The following is a 20374-nucleotide window of genomic DNA, read 5'->3' as shown; positions in this document are numbered from 1 at the left end:
AATTATCTATAATAATAATCTATAAATATCTAGAATAATTACTGAAGGGCGGGACCAGTGTTGGGTAAGTTACTCTGAAAAAGTAATTAATTACTAGTTACTAATTACATATTGAAATTACTATTAATATGTCTAATTACATATTACTCCAAAAAGTGTTTTATTACTTGTTACTTTCTATATCCTACACCTTACCTTGATTGGTTAAGTGATTCAAGGATAGACATGAAACGACTCTTTTAATTCATACAAATAAATATAAAGTGCTCTTATTAACTGACTGAAGTATTACAAGTGTGGGAAAGATACATTAATGCATGCATTTTAAAGTTAGACTTTTAACTAAATACTGTGTAATGTATACAATAGTGGAATTGACATTAAAGAATAATTACATCCGAAGTAACTGTAGTTAAATTACAGAAAAAATAAGAGCAATCCTTACTTCACATTTTTAAGGGAAAAGTAATTAAATTACAGTAACTAATTACTTAGTAACTAGTTACACCCAACACTGGGCGGGACATTGTTGCTATTTTAGGTGTCGCCTATTTTACAGTGGTAAAGGTACCGCTGGGTGGCGCTGTTGTGACTGAAGTGTGTGCTGTAGTGCAGTATCCTTGAGGTTGTAGGCGGTGTTTTAAACTCTGAAGCGAGTCTGTGCTTTCAGTCCGGGATCAATCGCTCAGTCATGGCGACCGGGAGGGCGGAATACCGCAGCGCTTCCCGCGTATAACCAGCGATATATCGACAAATCGCGGATTCAGTTCGTGCACAGCAGCTTATACTCACGGAATATCGTTTTTAATACGCGCAAATCACGGACTTAAATCGCATTCTTCCAGAAGAACGGTAAGTGCATTGGCTCATTTGCTCGGATCGCAGTGCCGGTTTAAACAAGTTACCGAGTAAATACGAGTTCACACAAATTCCGCGATCGCGGTTACGATGTTACATTGTAGCGGTCTCCATGGTTACGTGATTCGATCTGCTGTTGCCACGCGTCATATGGAACGCGGAGTGTTACAATGTTTCACTGCTTACCTTTACTGGAGCGTTTCACACTGTTGCTGCCGTAGTTCCATGCGAACCTTTTATTAATAACACAGAAGTATCACGGTACTCTCGTGCAGCTGTACCGCACTGGGTTTGCGCGATAATATCGAGAACTTTTTAGTACCTCGAAGAACCATGGTATTTCTGTCTGATAACATCACTGCACCACGGTAAAGGTCTGGGAGGGTCACGTGGATTTCCCACCAGCCTGTCCCTTATGGAAATCAAGGGTGGTTTTGCTACAAATAAAACTGTGGTTACTGTAGCTAAATCGTGCTAAACACAACTGAACCGTGGTTTTCCTGAGCGACCATAGTTTTACCACGGTGTTTGGCGTAAAACCGTGATTATACAAATGATGTCCGGTCCGCCACAAAAGAAGGTCACTCCACTTCTACTATAATAAAACTACGCTGGCAAACCATCACGAATTCTTGCGGTTTGGATGGAATTCTCCTGTCACGTGTACAGTGTAAATGTGAAATGACGTCTGTGCATTGATATATTCGTCTATATAGTTGCTTAGGAAGGAGGTCAGTTGGTAATTGTGCGAATTCTCTGCAGTTGTTTTATTTGAAGCGGTCGTGGTGGCAGATGTTTGGATGGATTTATGTGTCGCGTGACTTCACTCCGGTTTAACCTATTAACATGTGAAGCTCAGGGATTACTCGACTAACCCACTTCTGCTGTTCTTCTGTAAGCGCAACACAATATCTTCTACTCAAACCTTTACATTTACACTGATACACGTTTCACACACAAGTTTATTCAAAGCCACATTTCAGGACAACATTTAATCCGTACGAGAATGTTTTTCTGAGACTGAACCCGTGACCTTGATGTTGCTGTCTGTGCTGTAAGTCATTCATGAGTGTGATGGTTTGGTGAAGTAACCCCCATGATATGAGAGTAGTTGAAATCACTTAAACATGAATAATTATGATGCTTGACAACAGTTTCAGTGTGTCAGAGTTGGTTTACATGGGTTTATAAAATAAAGCTTCCAGTGTTTTGAAAGTGTAGTGTTGTGTATTTAAAATCACCCTTCCCATGATGCACCGGGGCAGCAGTGTTGACGCATGCGTTCAGCTGAGTAAAGTGTGTGTGTGTGTGTTCATGTTTGTATATCCCGGTGGGGACCTAAACCTGAATGCACACAACACATGGGGACTCGTGTCACCGTGGGGACCAAAATTGAGGTCCTCATGGGCAAAAAAGCTAATAAATTGTACAGAACAATATTTTTTAAAAATCTAAAAATGCAAAAAGTGTTCTATGATCTTTAGGATTAGGGATAGGGTTAGGGATAGGGGATAGAATATACAGTTTGTACAGTATAAAAACATTACGCCTATGGACTGTCCCCACGGAGATAGTAAACCAGACGTGTGTGTGTGTGCGTGTGTGTGTGTGTGCGTGTGTGTGTGCGTGTGTGTGTGCGTGTGCGTGCGTGCGTGCGTGCGTGCATGCGTGCGTGCGTGCGTGCGTGCGTGTGTGTGTGTGTGTGTGCAAACACATCCATGAGAAATTTCAGTCAGACAGGTTAAAGGCAGGTGAGCTGGTTCAGTGGGAACACAACACGACATCTATTGTGCTCTTCCTCACTCGCCTTTATTCTCTGTCATGGGTGTGTGCGTATAACATGGAAAAAGATGTTTGCGTGATGTTTGTTGTTCAACATCATAACTGTTTAGAAAGAAACATTAGATCATTGTAGTTTAAAGAACGCCATACACACTGCAACAACAGGGGAATGTGAAAATGATTTTTGTTGGTGAAATGAGTTAGTTGAGAGTCGACTTCCTGTTGTGTTGCTCCTGTGACTTGTTTGTTATGTTGTTTTCTGTATTTGCATGTTACCTGGCGTTGTTCTGCTGTTTTCAGTTTAGACTTATATCAGTATCACTCACTGACAGATCTGCACGAGGAACATCATATGATGACCAAATAAACTGCAAAAAGTGACATTTTTGTCTTGTTTTGTAGTACAAATATCGGAACATTCTGAAATCAAGATGCACTTTCTTGACAAGAAAAGTGACCTAAGATATTTAGTCTTGTTTTATGAAAAATAATATAAGAATTGAGTAAGTTTATGGTAAAAGCTCAATGGGGTGAGAAAAATATACTTGAATTAGGAACTTGAGAAACTAAATTCAAGTTTATTTTTCTCACCCCATTGGCAGATGTTTTAAGCTTGTTTTTACCTTAAACTTACTTCATTCTTATATAATATTTTGCTAAAACAAGACAAAATATCTTGGGTCACTTTTCTTGTCAAGTAATTGTATATTGATTTAATAAGTTTGAGATATTTTTACTAAAAGCAAGACAAACATGCTTAGTAAGAATGTGATTTTTTGCAGTGTATATAAAGATTTGACACTATAGTGCAGGGGTCTTCAACTACTTTTCTTTGAGGCCCAGATTCCAAAAGTATAAATAGGATGCGGGCCAGTTTTTCCCATATCATCATTTCTTCTGTTATTTTGTATTGCTGTTATTTACTGCATTTAATTCCTTTTATACTGTTTTTGTTGCTGTTACTTATAGGTCATATATTAAAACATGCACACAAATATTGCATCCAGTATTTGTGCCTTTCAGTAAATTTAATTCAAAGGGATATTGTCTTTTTAATTATATTTCATATTCCTGAATGCGTTAGCTTACCCAAAAGTGAAATAGATGTTACTCACAGTAGCCTGCATCCAAGATGTGGGTGGCATTGTTTTTTCAAGATGTTTATGAAGATATTTTGTTGAATTAATGAAAGTCAAATTAATAAAAGTCAACTAGCCCTGCTATAGTGGGTGTCTGAACATACATTATAATAGACACCGAAGACAGTAAGCAGAACAGCCTAGCAACCACATAGCAACGTGCTAAAAATGAAATCCCTCATAACAACTGCTTAGTAACACCCTGACGACCATCCAGTCAGTTTCTGTCTATAGGATGCTTTTACACCCTCCAGTATGTCTCTCTCAGATGAGATCAAAAGAGGATATATGTGTGTGTGATTAGTTGTGTTGGATCTTCGGGCCGCTGAACCTGCTCAACCTGTAACCTGCAGAACTGAGTTTGTTTTCCAGCCATAATCCAGTGTTAGGACATCATGAACACAAACCTATTCAATTCATTTCAAGTTGATTTCTATAGACCTTTTCACAATTTTGCGTTGTTGCAAACTAGCTACTGTACAGCAAACATGCTGTGAACCGAACTCAATAAACGTCGGAAATATAATAATACAGGAATAAGGGAAAAGGACACAATAAAGAATGGGTACATTACAAAATGACTTGCGTCTTTAAATGGGTTCAAGGTTGACCTCAGTTGGTCTGTTTAGCTGCAGCTCCATGCGTTACTTGTAACTTCCAGGAACTATTGAGAGCCTCCATTGATGTGAAAAAACTGTTCCATTGGAGTCAACGGAGTTGACGCGACTCTCTCTCTCAATGGCTCTGGGTGTGTAATGAAAGTGCCAGCAGCCGGGGGGATTAAAGACCCTCGAGGGGCCGTTTCTCACTTCCTCAGTGAGGTTAAATGTGTGTTAGCAGTAACTTCAGCTCTGGACAGGACAGAATGGGTCTCTTTCTTCATGTGTTTGTGCGTGTGAACCTCACTTAAAGACACGGCTGCTCATTCTCTGCTCTCTCACTGACCATTAAACCACGCAATCTTCATTTACGTTTGTTCTCTCACACTTATTTATTTTGTTAAAAATAAAACTTCTCTCTCATTATTTACTCATGCTCATGTCCTCTCAGATGCATGACTTCATTTCTTCAGCTGAACACAAACCACTACATTTTATATTAAATATAATATTATTATTTCAATCACATGAGGATGAACGAATGATGACAGAAGTTTATTTTTTATGTGATCTGTTTCAAGAACAGAAACGATTGGCTTCTGCTTTCATGATCGCATTATGGGCTCTTTCACACAAAACATCAAAGAGCAGATGTGTCAGTGTTATTGTTTTATCATCCTGTTTCATCAGAAGTCAGATCAGATCAGTGTCGTGTCAGTTCTTCTGATCATTAAAGCTTGACTGATAGATGATAAGCTCTATTGATCTCTATTATCTCCCATAATGCACCAGGATGAGACACAAGAGCTTTTAGAGGGTTATCTATACTGTTTCAATAGCACACTTCACTAACTGTATGTACAATAATCTCACGGCACAGAAGTTAACAGTGGAAATATGTGACAGAATAATGTAGAAATCCCCTCTGACTCTCGCATGACCTGTTGAGACTCGTCTCAGGTGATGAAGGAAGTTCTTGAGGAATGCTCAGCCAGTGTCTGATGGGTCTGAGATTAGAGATGTGCTGGAGGAATCATGCGTGATGTTTGTGTTCTACACATGTGAATGACGACAGGAAGGTGCGCTGTTGCTTTAAGTGTTGGATTCATGTGTTTTTCTATCCAGCTGATGAAATGTCTATTGGTGTATGATGTCAGACTTTTGAATTCACATGAGATCAAACTCTAAATCTCTGTAGGTGTGTGTGTGTTTTGAGGAAAATGAGAGAAACTCTACCGTACACCTTCATGTCATCTTTGTAGTGTGCTTCTGAGGTCTCTTTTGAGGAATTGAAAGTGTCATCTCCATGGCAACCACTTTATTTTGTTATAGCAGTAGCTCTTTAGTTGCTAATTGGTTTTGAAGATCTGAAACCTCGCTCACTCTGTCACTCGCTTGCTCACTCTCTGCCACTCGCTCACTCTCTGCCACTCGCACGCTTACTCACACTCTGCCACTCACTCACTCACTCTCTGTCACTCTCTCGCTCACTCTCTGTCACTCTCTCGCTCACTCTCGGTCACTCGCTCACTCTCGGTCACTCGCTTGCTCACTCACTCTCTGTCACTCGCTTGCTCACTCACTCTCTGTCACTCACTCGCTCACTCTGTCACTCGCTCACTCTGTCACTCGCTCGCTCTGTCACTCTCTCGCTCGCTCTGTCACTCACTCTTTCTCTCTCTCTCGCTCGCTCGCTCGCTCGCTCGCTCTGTCACTCACTCACTCACTCATTCGCTCACTCACTCGCTCGCTCGCTCGCTTGCTCGTTCTCTCTCGCTCGCTCACTCGTTCTCTCTCGCTCGCTCACTCGTTCTCTCTCTATCTCTCACTCGCTCACTCACACACTTTCGCTCGCTCGCTCAAACATAGGCTAAGCCAATTTTTTAGATTAAAATGACTTTAGGGTTTAATCTCTAGATGTAATTCCCTCTTAACCTTATCAATGATTTCATACCCATAAACTATCTTAGTACCATAGGACGTGTTGTTTGTCTTTAATCCTGTCTTTAAAGTATTGTGCTTGAAGTGTAATGGAACGTTTGTGTTGTGTTCAGGTGTGTTTGTGTCAGTATGGTGGAGCCAGAGGAGCGTCCCTCAGCGGCAGGTCAGAGACTCGGAGCTCCAGACAGTATGGGCATCAGCACTCTTGAGCCCGGTCGCCGGCCCCCCATCATGACCCCTGGCAGACACATGTCCATCCGCGTTCAGATGCTGGACGATACTCAGGAGGTCTTCGATGTGTCGGTAAGTGACTCTGCATGTAATGTGTAGACCGGTGAGCGTTTCGACTGGATTGTGTTCAGTTCACTGGGGAATGAAAGTCTTGTTCACTAATGAGAAAATGCCCTCATTGAACGGCACCAGGGGAGCCCAAAGCTGCAGGCATGTTGGGAAGAAAAAAGCGTCTCAGATTCCTGCTCTTTAGTAAGTGCCCTTCTGAGAGACAAACTGAAGAACGCAGGGGACGGCTTCTGTTACCGGGCTGATTGTTAAGGGTTTTTTGGAGTCCCACCCGTTACTGTGTGATGCCCTGAGGACTGAATGTTGACTGTCAGACACCACCTGACACAGATTGAAGTGTTTCAATAGAAAGATGAGGATTGTTAAAGCAGTGTGGGTGTGTTCTGTGAGCGTAAGTGTTGTAAAAGGCCTGCAGGGAACTCGGCAAACACTGTCAGTCTCACTTAAGTTGATTTTAGGTTTCCTGAGGTCTCTCTCCATCCTTCCAGCCGTCACATCTCACATCTGCTGTTGTGTTTGTTTTCAGTGGTTGTATTGTTTGACTGTTGTCTTGATGTGCTTTGATTTATTGAAGTTAAAGATGTAATTAACTTAAGCGTTCAACAGTCGCTGATTAATGGTCAGGTTGATAAGTGAAGAATGAGCCTCTTTTCTCAGTGAAAGACTGAAAGAGCTTTAGATCATGTGCCCTGACATCCAGATCTCTTCAAACTCAATCTGACAGAGAAATCGTGAAATTGATAAATAATGGATGAAAGAGGGCTGGAAATCAGCGTGGACACTTTTAAGGATGTTTTTGATCTGAAGTAACACAATAAAAACATGATTTTAAAAAAAATTTAAAGAGTAATAAATATGTGGTGATTTTTAAGGTCTTACTTTGGTTTATGGAGTGTCCAACGACAAGTTCACGTGCATACACGGTGTAAAAACACTTTCATTTTCTAATAATAGGCAGTTATTATTACCTCACTTCTTGACTGACTCTCAAATGATTCGTTCGGTCTAATTCTGTCAGTCTACTCTGATCTGATTGGTCAGATGCTCTAGTCTGCTGTGATTGGTCTACCGCGTGCCGTGTCGCAAATTGAACGTAGGCGGGCATTACACGCAGTGACGCAAATCTGACCAGGAACTAAAATTCGAACAACAGGCGACTCGTTCACGTGATTCAGAGTCGACTCCTTTTTCCCCAAGCCCAGAACTTTGTTATTCGTTCACTTTACAACTTGGCAGACTGCTCACATTCACACACAGCAACATTACACACTGCATGAAATGTCATTTTAAGGACATTGTAATAGTTACTCTTTAAAACTCTTTATTTGCTCAGAAAACCGGGCCGGGTTTGATTTCTCTGAACTGTATAATTTGACAGAATGTGGACTCACATGATAGCTGTACACTGTATCTGACACTGGCACTGCTGTTTTTGTGCACTGATGCTGGTGGAATGGAACTGTCTGTGAGAAATAAAGAATGAAATAAAAAATATATTTGATTGAATTGTTTATTTAACAGGGATGATGCAGAATAATGTTACAGATGCTCTACATACAGACTTCTAGCCAATGGCTGATTATGAATCCCAGTCCTTGGTTAGGCCTTTGAAAGACAATACAAAATATAAAAAAACATGAAAAGTGTAAAACGACAAGTGCAGTAAAAATATTAATGGAAAAGTGAATAGAAATTGTCGTTTGAATGTCATGTGCTCCTCATTTCTGTGAGTAGTGTTTATTTAATTCTCAGAATTGCTCCCAGATGGACATGTGAAGTTTTTCTGGACTGTGCGTGTGCGTGTGTGCGTGCGTGTGTTCATGTTTGTATATCCCGGTGGGGACCTAAACCTGAATACACACCAACACATGGGGACTCGTGTCACCGTGGGGACCAAAATTGAGGTCCCCATGGGCAAAAAAGCTAATAAATTGTACAGAACAATATTTTTTTTTAATCTAAAAATGCAAAAAGTGTTCTATGATCTTTAGGTTTAGAGATAGGGTTAGGGATAGGGGATAGAATATACAGTTTGTACAGTATAAAAAACATTACGCCTATGGACTGTCCCCACGGGGATAGTAAACCAGACATGTGTGTGCGTGTGTGTGTGTGTGTGTGTGTGTGTGTATCTCAGTGAAGTGTGTACGGCTGCAACATTTACTTTAATTGCTTTTCTTAAAGACAAAAATGGAAAGCAAAGACTTTAAATTATTTTTTATGGCATCTCACTGAACCTTGTTCCTGTTTCGTAGTTTCTCTGTTTAAATCTCTATTTTTGTTCATGCTGGCAGTTAAAAGCCCACAGCAGAGCAACTGCTTATTGTCTAAATGGGTGTAATGGGAGTTTATGACAGAACTGAACATTTATTTATATAAATAAACATGAACTCTGCTTGCGTAGCAGCTTTAATCATATGAAACTCGACTTAAGCGGACCTTATGATTACACGTAGAAACATTACATTTGTCAGTATAGTAACTATAGTTTTTGGTTATATTTAATAGTAAAATGATAGTAACCACAAATCTACCATGGTCTTACTGAAGTAAACATATATACTGTATATATATATATATATATATACTGTATATATATATATGACGAGTACACTTTTGCTATAATAAAAGCATGGTTAATTTTCTATGGGTGTGCATTCGTTAGCATTTAGTGAAAGCTTTGGTTCGTTGAGAAAGACAGAAAATGTGAAGTATTCCTATAATGAAGGGTGTGTTATAATGTTTTTGGGATGTGTTTGGATGCCTGGAGTCTGTGGTTTCCCTCTCAATGCAAGACTGTCATTTAGAGTCAAAAAAAGACTCACGTTGGCCTTTAAACAACATACAAGACACAAGATATTAATCTGAAGAAAGAAGTGATTGTGTGATGTTTCAAGGGATACTTCACCCAAAAATGAAAGTTCAGTCATCATTTACTCTCCTTCGAGTTGTTCCAAATCTGTATAAATGTCTTTGTTCTGATGAACACAGAGAAAGATATTTGGAAGAATGCGTATAACCAGACAGATCTTGCACCCCATTGACTCCCATAATAGGAAAAAATACAATGGTCGTCAAAAGTGCCCCAGAACTGTTTGCTGTCCTACATTCTTCAAAATATCTTATTTTGTGTTCAACAGAACAAAAAAAAGATCAAGTATATTTTCCTACTATGGGAAATTTCCTACATTTATACAGATTTGGAACACCGGGCTCTAGACTGCGACTAAATGGTCGCAAAATGCAACCATTTTAACTGCCAGTGCAAAAACTGCCAAGTTTTTCTTGTGCGACTACCAAACTGATCAATAATTAATTTTTGCGTGTAGTAAATTTAATGCGCAGAAATGTTATATTGCGCAAGCGGCACATTCAGTCACTCATTTTCGTCTCCCGTCCTTCGATCATTCACTCATCTATCAGTGGCCCCGCCCCCAAAGACGTTGCTAATGTGCAGGTGTAAGTGGCGCATTTAATGCTATGATGAGGCGGAAGGACCAACACAGCAAACGAGTGAAGAGCTCAATCTTGCAACTGAAATAAATATGTTTTGCCGCCTGCAGAATACAAGAATTTCCCGGCTAAGGTACAAAACAGCAAAGGAAATGTGTTACGAGTATTGTATGCCCGTGAAGCTAATGCAGGAAACATGCGTTTAAACTTTAAACACTGAACTATTGTATAAAGATCTCTAACAATACTGCAAAGCATACAACATGGTACCTTATACATCATGTTAAATCCTATTTATTTGTGAGTCGCTATTGATAGAAGCCAAACGTGTATCGATGAAGGGCAACAATTAAGGGCTGGTGCCACCAGTGCCACCTCTCTCAAGTGTTAGTCTAGAGCCCTGGAGCAACTGGAAGGTGAGAGTAATGATGACAGAATTTCCATTTGTGGGTGAAGTATCCCTTTAAGGTTACAGACAGTAGAATAGAAACAGTGCATTTCTTCATGAGACTCAACATGTCGAGCTGTTTTCAGATTCTCGGTTACCTCACAGACTCGCATTGTTTGTCCCAAATGAGTTTTGAGTTATTTGCATATTCAGATTGTCATGCTATCTGAACGTGTTGTAGTGTCGACATTATTTACCTCCAGTGAGCGTAGCGTATGTTTTACTTCACTGGTTTTTAATTTGAGATTTTTCAGCAAGCGTCCTTTCAAAAGCTCTGAAGCTTCACATTGCTTCTGGTTCTTTTGTCAAGACTTATTTATTATTCAAAGAATTCATCAGAGAATAACTTCGTTCCATTTAGTCTTTATGTTATGTCTCTCCCTCTCCCTCTCCCTCTCTCGGTCGCTCACTCACTCTACCTCTCTATTTCTCTCTCTCTCTCTCAGTAGTGTAAGTGGATAGGTGTGTGTGTTTGGTTGTGGTTTTGTAGACCGCAGACGCTGAGAGAAATCTCCTGTACCGGCACTTTAAATAATTCACACATGCAAAGGTACATCTGATGTTCAGAGTCACGGGTCACATCCCAACACACGACATCATTTACTGAGGCTGTCAGTACACACTTTTCCAAAAGAACCCTTCAGACAGATAAGAAAGGCGTCACGCTTCTACATGCCGCTGTCTGAATGCTCTTCAGCTGGAGGTGGGGCTGTTATACATGAATCAGTCAATGCAGCCCCCCCCGCCCAACACCCCGCGGAGCTAGACCCCCACATGTGACGTCATCCGCATTAACCCCTGAGGACATAAAGGAGAGACGTGACCAAATGTCGTGTGTGTTAATGAAAATATCCTGAAACGGACCGCTTTTATGCGTTTATGCGTAAGTTTTTATGCGTTGTGGGGGACTGAAAATGCAAATGGGTCTCGAAGTGAAAACGACTGCATTATCGTTTCCGTGTCAACTCTGAGGGCGGCGTTTTCCAGAAACTATGACATCATACGCAAGCGTGTCAATCCTTCAGTCTGTAGGCATGCGCGAGTATTCCCCAAACAATAATGATAATGATAATGTTTGTACCACGTGACATACTTACAATTTATACAGCAAAAAGTAGATTTACTGCACCACTACGATCAGCGGAGGCATAGTATTTATATGCACACTACTATAAACACGCATACACGCCGACAAAGTGTATTAAAAGCGCTTTTAGCTTAAAAAAGGGTAATGTGCGCAGGCACGTAGGGTTTCTTTATAGCGCCATCCACTGGCCTGGCATGGATAATACAGCGTATTTACTCGTTTTCCCAAATTCATGTACATGCAGATTGTTTTGATAACGCTGTCGTGTGTACGTGAAACTTTTCAAAAACGCAAAGGATTAATTTTTCCATTTTTCAACGTGTAAACCTGCTCTTACTCTCTGGGTCATATCTCTTCATCCTTTACTTTAATTAGTGTCTGACATGTTAAAGAATGTACCTAGCTGAACGAGAACTACGTAGATACTTAAAAGTTAAAACCTCATCACCAAACTTTTTGGGTTGATGAGTCTTTGTCTAACAAAGTGACAAATCCATAAAATTTAGCTCGTCCCACAAAAATACGGTAGCATACTTTACTCAACTCAACTCAACTTTATTTATATAGCGCTTTTACAATTTTCATTGTTACAAAGCAGCTGCACATGAGACACATTGACTACAAGCAAAACAATCAAAGTTGTACCTGCAAAAACAAGAAAAGGTTGAAACACAGAAGACAGACACACCCACACACAAAACACTCCACACACACAACACGCACCAACACACACAGACACAGAGACACACACACACACGGATGCGCACGCACACACACACAACACACACACACACACACACACACACACACACACGTACGTACACAGACAAGTACGCACACACACACACGCTCAGTGAGAGCACACATTTAGGATAAAGGAGAGAGAAGCACAGGTCAAATATAACAGATAATAAATTCCTATATGCAATATTAATTAAGTAAAACTTTAAGATTCTAAAGCAGCCCCCCCGGTCAGGCAGATAGTGCAAAAACAGTATGCAAACGGTGGCGAGGAACCCAAAACTCTAATCGAGAAAAAAAACCTCAGGAGAACCCAGGCCCAACCAGGGGATTCCAGTTCCCCTCTGGCAAAAGCTGCTGCCTCTGCACAAGCTCCAGAGAACTTGCACAACAAGGCTAAATAAAATAAATAAACTAAATAATAAAATAAATTATAGTTTAAGATTATCATTAATAATCTAACAATCTGCACTTTAACTGTAGTACAGTAAACTTTAGTAAATTGTAGGATGCTGTAGTATATTATAGTGATTTAATACACTTTGTTAACGTATACTATAGTATTCTGTAGTATTAACTATAGTGAATTAATAAACTCTAGTAAATACTGTAGTATACTTTAATATTTACTATGGGAAATTTGAGTAAATTTCTGTATATTGTAATATAATATTTAGTAATTAGTAATTACTAAACTTTGTTAATGCATGCTATAGTATTCTGTAGGATTAACTAGGGCCTAATTACTAACTAATTGCAATTAATCGCATCCTGAATAGACGTTTGTGTTTACATAATGTATATCTGTGTAATTTGTGCATCTTAAAACCGAGGCCTTTTTCCGGGACGTTGAACACTAGCTTGGTTGTTGCATACTATGCTGTATTGTAAAATAATGCTTGCGTTTTTTTAAAGTAGTATGAAAGCGATATACATTTCAACCATTAGAATGCAATGGTACTAAAAGACCCCAATGTTGCATTTTTAATAGCTTTTGTAAATGATTTAGGTGAGAATAACTTTGCAAGTGTTTTACAAAAATTTGTTCTGCATGTGTTTAACTTTTTTACTAAACACTTCAGACTTTATAGTATACTGTCTGCTAAAAATAGCACATGAAACAAAGCGCAGTAAGGGCAGTATAATATTCTGAACATTTTGAGTGATATTGATGTTTTTTCATGTGTAGTGGAGTGCAGAAGTCGTACAGCGGTAACAGAGGATCTGTTAGCTAACTGTCAGCGATTAAGTTGTTCCACGCGAGGTAAGAAATAAGTACTGCTATCATGGCACACATTTCCAGCTTAACTCTAATCGTTTCGTCTTTTCTCTCAAAAATCGTACCTGTGCCAAAGCCGCTACCTCATTAGGCTAAAGCTAGCATAATGCATGTTGCTTAGCTGCGGATAATGATGGAAAATCCTCTTCTTTGGGTGAATCTTTGATGCATAATGCAGAAGTGTGGTTTCATGAATTCACTCATCATTCAGCCTGAGGCTTCAGCATACACCAGCTAATCCTCTCAACAATCCCACAATCCCTTCTGCTTCCTGCTCCTCCTGTATTTCCTCTAACAGGATCACTGGAGACGGGTCCGTGTTGACTCTGGATGGAATGTGCTTTAATAGTGCTCATGCATTTATAAACACATCCTCATGAAGGGTCACGGCTGTGGGAGTGTTTGCAGTAGTCTGTGAGATTTGTTTTGAAAAAGTTACTAACACAAAAAAGAAAAACTTTAGAAAATTAGCAACGGTTTTACTATAGTAACCATAGTTTAAGTGTGATATTTCTCTAATAGCACATACATCCCTGATAGCACACTACATCTGGCAGACATCTATTTGACGTCTATTTGCATTTACATCTGGAAGACATCTACAATATACAGTATAGTTTGATCATCTGCAATACGTCTCGGAGACGTCTGCTTTCAGATGTCATATAGACATCTAGAAGACATCTCTAAGAAGATGTTTATGATTTAGAATGGATGTAAAACAGCTCTTACTAAGATGTTTAGCAGATGTTTTAACACAGCAGATGTTTTCCAGATCTTTAGCAGATGTCTTAGACGTACGTGTGCTAGCTGGGATCTAGGAAACATCTATTTGATGTCTGTATTTACATCTGCAAGATGTATTGCAGATGTGCAAACAATCAAAAAATTCATCTCTGAAACGTCTACTGTCAGATGTCATATCTGTCTAGAAGATGCCTGTAAGATGTTTATGATTTAGAATGTATGTAAAACTGCCGTTTCTAACACGTTTATCTGGCAGATGTTTTCCAGATCTTTAGCAGACATATTACAGACGTACTGTACCTATGCTATCTGGGTAGTAAGAAAATATGATAATGCAAATGCTAATTGATACACTAAATGAAATATGGCTACTAACTAAACTTTTACTATAGTAAAGCCATTGATAGTCTTTGAAACCGCATAAAACGTACTGTAGTCTACTATAGTAAATTATAGCTACTATAATACTATACAAACAGGAAAAGAGTATTTTGATAAGATGTAGTAAATACTTAAATACGTATTTTAGTAAAGTAAAAAAACATTTTAGTATCCATACATTTTACTGCAGTTTGTGATGGTAGATACTATATTTGGTCATGTGGGAAAGGTTGTAAGGGTGTGTTCAGAAAGATTCTCCTCAGATTGGTACTCTGTGGTAATCTGTAGAGAGAACTGTCTGATTTTGGTGGAAACTGAGGTCAATTATTGTGGCGTCTTGGTGTTTTTGGATTGTGAGTTCGAGTCTGTGGATTGACAGGAATAATCTTCACATGCGTGCGTTTTGTTGTCCACACCACATCCATTCCAGAGAGAACAATATGCTGGTTTAGTGCCAATGTTTTTCTGACCCTTATAAATAATTTTCTATTTAAGGACAGCGGCTTCACGCAGTATTTCCTCAGCGTTCTGTTGTTTTATCATCAGAACACGTGCAGTGAAACATTTCCATGACTGCAGGGTTAAATCAGACGTGTTCACCTCACGCTGTTGAACGGTTGGCTTTGTAACGGCTGTTTTCCGGCAGTCTGACCGCAGTGACTCGCCTCTCCTCCTCAAATCTTTCATCTTTCATTTAAACACCACAGGAAACATCATGTGGACTATTAAACACTAGCAAGTGGTCCAGCCCAGCTCCTCAAGCCTCTGATTTCAATCAAAATGTGCTGTGATTGGTGGTTGCTGAAAATATCTCCGATGAACTGTATTTCAGGTTGGACGGTTACAGTATGAGTTGGGGAATTCATCTCATGGCGGTAGTGGTTTTCTTGAAATGAGACCCGATGCTGGTGTTTTGTTTATGTAGAGGAAAGCACATCTCTGCTGGACTGATGTTATCTCTTCCATGAGACCGCATGAGTGGCTTTGGGTGGGTGGGTCTGTCTGTGGATGCTTGTCGCAGAAGGAGAGCTACAATACAGTAAAGGGGGAAAACATGGCGGTGTCAGTGTTTCCGCTAGGATTTTGTGAAACTGTGACGCTTGATGATGTCATCACATAGTTTTAATACTGCGTACAAGACACCTCGGAAGTGGGATATTTCCCACCACAAACCCGAAAGTAACATCTGGATTTACTAACATTAAAAGTATTTAGTAACATAAATAATTTAGTAGCATTAAAACATTGTATCTTTTAACATTAAAAAAGCACCAGTTCCATGAATTATTTCCGAGTTGAAGTGGGAATTATCGAATTTCAGAGAGCGTGTGAAGGCAGCAACAACAGCAACTTCAGACCCGTTTTGATTTTACTCTCTGAACATTACATACAGCGTATTGCGCAATAAAGCCGTTGTAATTTACATATTTTCTGTTGTCAGTTCTAGGGATGTAACGATTACCGGTTTTATGATAAACCACGATAAAAATGTCCAACGGTTAGTAATAACATGCCATATTTGAGTTATCATTAGTACCAACTTATAAATAATAGTAAATACTGTCCAGCGTCAGCCAAAGTTAGCAACAGTGTAACAGAGGCGCATTATAAAACGCGGGTTTTGTTCATTTATGTTTAGGAGTGCAAAATAAACGAGCAAAAAATAATGTTATTGATACGAGACGTACATATTCATCCTCGTCTGCTCCCGTTTATTTGCGATCACAGGGCTTTTTGTCCAAAATGTGCATATTGATGGAAATGTAGACTGATACACGTTTACTCCATATTACTTTAGACAGACTGATGATTTTGAAGCTCCGTTATCTGTTTCTTTGTCCCCATTGTGCCAGAATGAATATTAATGCTATTTATTTGATGTTAATGACAACAAAAAGTGCTTTTAGCAAGTTGCATCAATATAAAACTTGATATTTGTACTTTTTTGGATAGTTCCAGCACATTGTAATAAAAACACGATAATACTGGTAATCGTGACAGTTTTGTTCACTATAGTCGTGATGTGAAATTTTCATACCGTTACATCTCTGTTTTATAACCAAGACACATCGTCTGATAAAATCACCACACATACCTTAAAGAGCGGAAATCGGGGCATTAGCCGTGGCTATAGGTTGTAGGCTTTCAATTTAGCGTCTTTGGCTTCTCCCTGCCGTCTGCCGCTCACTCAGACGCGTTTCCTGCACCTCGCGCAAGCACGGCAGTACTGACGACTGAATGAACGGTTTATCCAAAAAGATGCTAGGTTTGTCGTAATACGGGTATTCTTAACAAAAGCTGCTAAAGGGGTCGAAAAAGTCGCTAAATCTAGTGAAAGAGTTGCAAACTTGGCAACAATGGCCGGACAAATTATGAATGAATGGGAAAGAGTACGTCACTGTAGTCATGGCGGGGAGGATTTTTGGCGCGGTGGCCCGCCACGGCGAAATGAATGTAGCGGCCGGAAACACTCTGGTTTACTTCGAAACGCAGGCTAAATTTACATTTCTGAGGTCTCGTGTATAAAAGTTTTTTTAAAAATTGATTTCCTCCCTGAAATATGCGTATGCAGTCGATACAGTATGCACATCATTTTTACATATTTTTAAAATCATAATGAAATGTTTATATATTAGGCCCCTGGTCTTACTGGAATAATTCATTGGTACATGTTATTATCTCAAGAATAAAGTAATGTTGATCAGTATGGTTATTCATCAGAATATAGAACACCCAGAGCTCAATGTTTCCTGAGGCTGAACGTAAATTAACTTTTTTAAATTTTGTCATGTGTTTGTCATTCTCTCTTGCTTTCTGTCTTCAAGCCGAGTCTTTCCGATGTTCCTGTTGTGAATCAAATGCTCTTTTTATTGCCATCATTTTTCAGAGTTTTTGTCACACATGATTGCGCAAAAGCATTTTATGTTGCTTTTCTTAAGTTCTTCTTGCTGTCTTGCAGATTTTACAACATTAGATGAAGTGTTTCTCATTTATGAGTCTGTAAAGATGCCGTATGGCTGTAAAGCCGTGACCCGAGGACGTACAGGAGATATATGTGTGCGAGATGTAGGGTGGCTGTAAAACACTGCAGACAGTCGGTTATAGGGTCTCGGGGGTCTCATTAAAATCCCGAACCAGAGCTCACAAAGGCTTGTTTGAGAAGTCACTAAATTGTGACACTCAGTCAATATGAAGTGGCATTTCACAGCATATTTCTTTCTGATTTTGCCAGCTTAATTACCAGTTATATTACCACAGTTTAACTCTTAATATCATTGTAAACTGTAGTTACTATAGTGAGACTATGGTAAATTTGTGGTTACTATGGTTTCACTACAAATCAATCCCAAAGCCAATGGTTGCTGTAGTAAAACTGTGGTTAGTTTTTGCAAGGGCTCACTGTGGTGGCTGTATCCGTGCGGACGCTCAGTTTAGCTGTTTCTATGGAAACGCAAGAGATATTCCCTGTCTTCTGATGAGGCCGGCTGACAGTATTGGAGGAATCATGAATGTATTCAGCGTGCCAGACTACCTGTGTGCTCACCAGCCGGCGGGGAGGATATTAATATTCACATTTACAGCACGTCTGCATGACAATGTCAAAGATGCTTCTCACAGGACTTGAATTCTTTCTGGCGTCTTTGAAGTCAGGTTGACTAATGAGAAAGCAAATGACTGCCATATGTCAGAGATGTTGATGAAAAGCAGCGTGTTGGCATGTTGCCCCGTTCACTTTTAACCTTCAGCTTTAACATCTGATGAGCCGAATTCGGCGGCAGGTGTACAGCGTCTTTCTGTTGACTCGGTCTGATGTTATGAGTTAACTCTGAGCCTATTTACACCTGGTCGCTTCAGGCGTTTTCTCTGATCGGATAACTAGTGAAAAGACCAGCTGATAGCACACAAACATCTGGCTTACGTCTATTTGACGTCTGCATAACATCTGCAACACATTCTGCAAGACATAGTTTGCTCATCTGCAATACGTCTCGGAGACGTCTGCTATCAGACATCATAAAGATGTCTGTAAGATGTTTATGATTTAGAGTGGATGTAAAACTGCTCTTTCTAAGATGTTTTAACACAGCAGATGTTTTCCAGATCTCCAAATCTTTAGCAGACGTATTACAGACGTCTCTGAGACGAATTGCAGATGAGCAAACTATGTATTGCAGACGTCTTGCAGATGTAAATGCAGACGTCACATAGACGTAAGCCAAATGTATGTGTGCTATCAGGGGTGTAAATGCCCTCCGAAACGCTTTCGAGACGGATTTATAAATCGAATTGAAGCCCCTCCCTTCAGGTAAAAAAACTCAGTGATAGCGTCGGGTTTACTCTTACGCATTTCTGAGCGAATTGTATAAATAAATGACAGATTCTTCTGTATAACAACTCAAGCTGCAAAAGTGACTGTTTACTTGCCGTTATCACTGCTAAATGCTTCAGACCATAGATATACGTGTGTAACTAGATGCCGCATTCAAGCGCTCCAGGCACGTAGACGTGTCCGCCATCTTGGAATGGTCCACTGACGTCACTCACAGTTGACAAGAATGCCCCAACACTGCACTGCGCAGCCATGGCTGTGAAAACCACATTGAGATGGAAAGGGTTATTTGACTCGAGAAAACTGCGCGGCCCGCGTTTTCCGCGCGGTTTTAGCCGCGAAATGTGAGCTGTTTACTTCTATCTTCATCCTTCAACACTATTCCGAAAGGCAAAATGTTGAATTCTGTCTCATTTATAAACGGCTTTGGGTAACAGAATCTATATAAATGAATGTATATAAACACACACTCACGTAAGCACAATCCTCTTTTGATAAACGTCCGGGTACCACTTACGGTCCAGTGGGTGTGTGGTGAATGTTTTTGGCCTGTATAGATGATGACTGAAGTTGTTTTACCTGAGGAATGTGGTTTTAGGTGTCAGTCAAAGCATCTGTTCAGTGTCAGGACGGCCGTGTGAAGGGTCTCCACCGTCATACCAGCCAAAAATCTCTCAAACTAAACATGCGAGCGTGAAAACTGAGCTGATAGCTTGACAAAGCTGTATTCACAGACTCCTGACGAGTTCAACCACCAACTGATTTACTTTCTTATTATTCTCAAGACTTCATGAATGATTTATGAGCTGAAAACATTGCATTTGGATCTTGGTTTTTGAGTTTATTCATAGAAGGATCTTGTTTTTATATATTCAACCAGAAGTGTGGTGTCAATACTCTATACTGTAGTATTTTGATTTTTAGAACACATTTGGCTTCTGTACAGCAGATGGGAAATGAGAGCGTTATATAAGATAAAGAGTTAATTGTGTGAAGCTGTGAAGTGAAGCTGAAAAATCTCACTTGGCACAATGTTGCCGTGTCTGTGCCCGGATCCTGAATGAATGAATGACCCTCTGATGGGACGTTTGTTTTAGGGGTAAAGAGAGAACATCCGTTCCGATCTTTAGGGTTCTTCTGAGAACCGAGGAGACGTTGCGCAAGCGCTTCATTAACCATTGCTATGAAACCTAAAGAAGAATTTAACCTCAACTCTTAACCTCATTTAGTACTTATGGAAGTAGATGAGAAACTGCTCTGTTAAGTTGAACTAATAATAATAATAATAA

The 20374-nt window shown here is 39.8% G+C and overlaps 1 protein-coding gene across 2 annotated transcripts in view; it reads left to right on the top strand.

The window, feature by feature from the left end:
• Positions 1–649: 649 nt before the first annotated feature.
• Positions 650–20374, top strand: part of farp1 (FERM, RhoGEF (ARHGEF) and pleckstrin domain protein 1 (chondrocyte-derived)) — a 53180-nt gene continuing 33455 nt past the window's right edge. For both annotated transcript variants that reach the window (XM_057331094.1, XM_057331093.1), the window contains exons 1-2: positions 650–852; positions 6433–6622. In XM_057331094.1, coding sequence (XP_057187077.1) covers positions 6449–6622 — 174 coding nt within the window. In that variant the 5' untranslated portion in view covers positions 650–852; positions 6433–6448. The remainder of the gene's footprint in view (positions 853–6432; positions 6623–20374) is intronic.

This window comes from Triplophysa rosa, linkage group LG4 (assembly GCF_024868665.1).
Source record: "Triplophysa rosa linkage group LG4, Trosa_1v2, whole genome shotgun sequence".
NCBI classification, from domain to species: domain Eukaryota; kingdom Metazoa; phylum Chordata; class Actinopteri; order Cypriniformes; family Nemacheilidae; genus Triplophysa; species Triplophysa rosa.
Note: the sequence above shows the minus strand (reverse complement) of the source record. Positions and strands in the feature narration are given on the sequence as shown.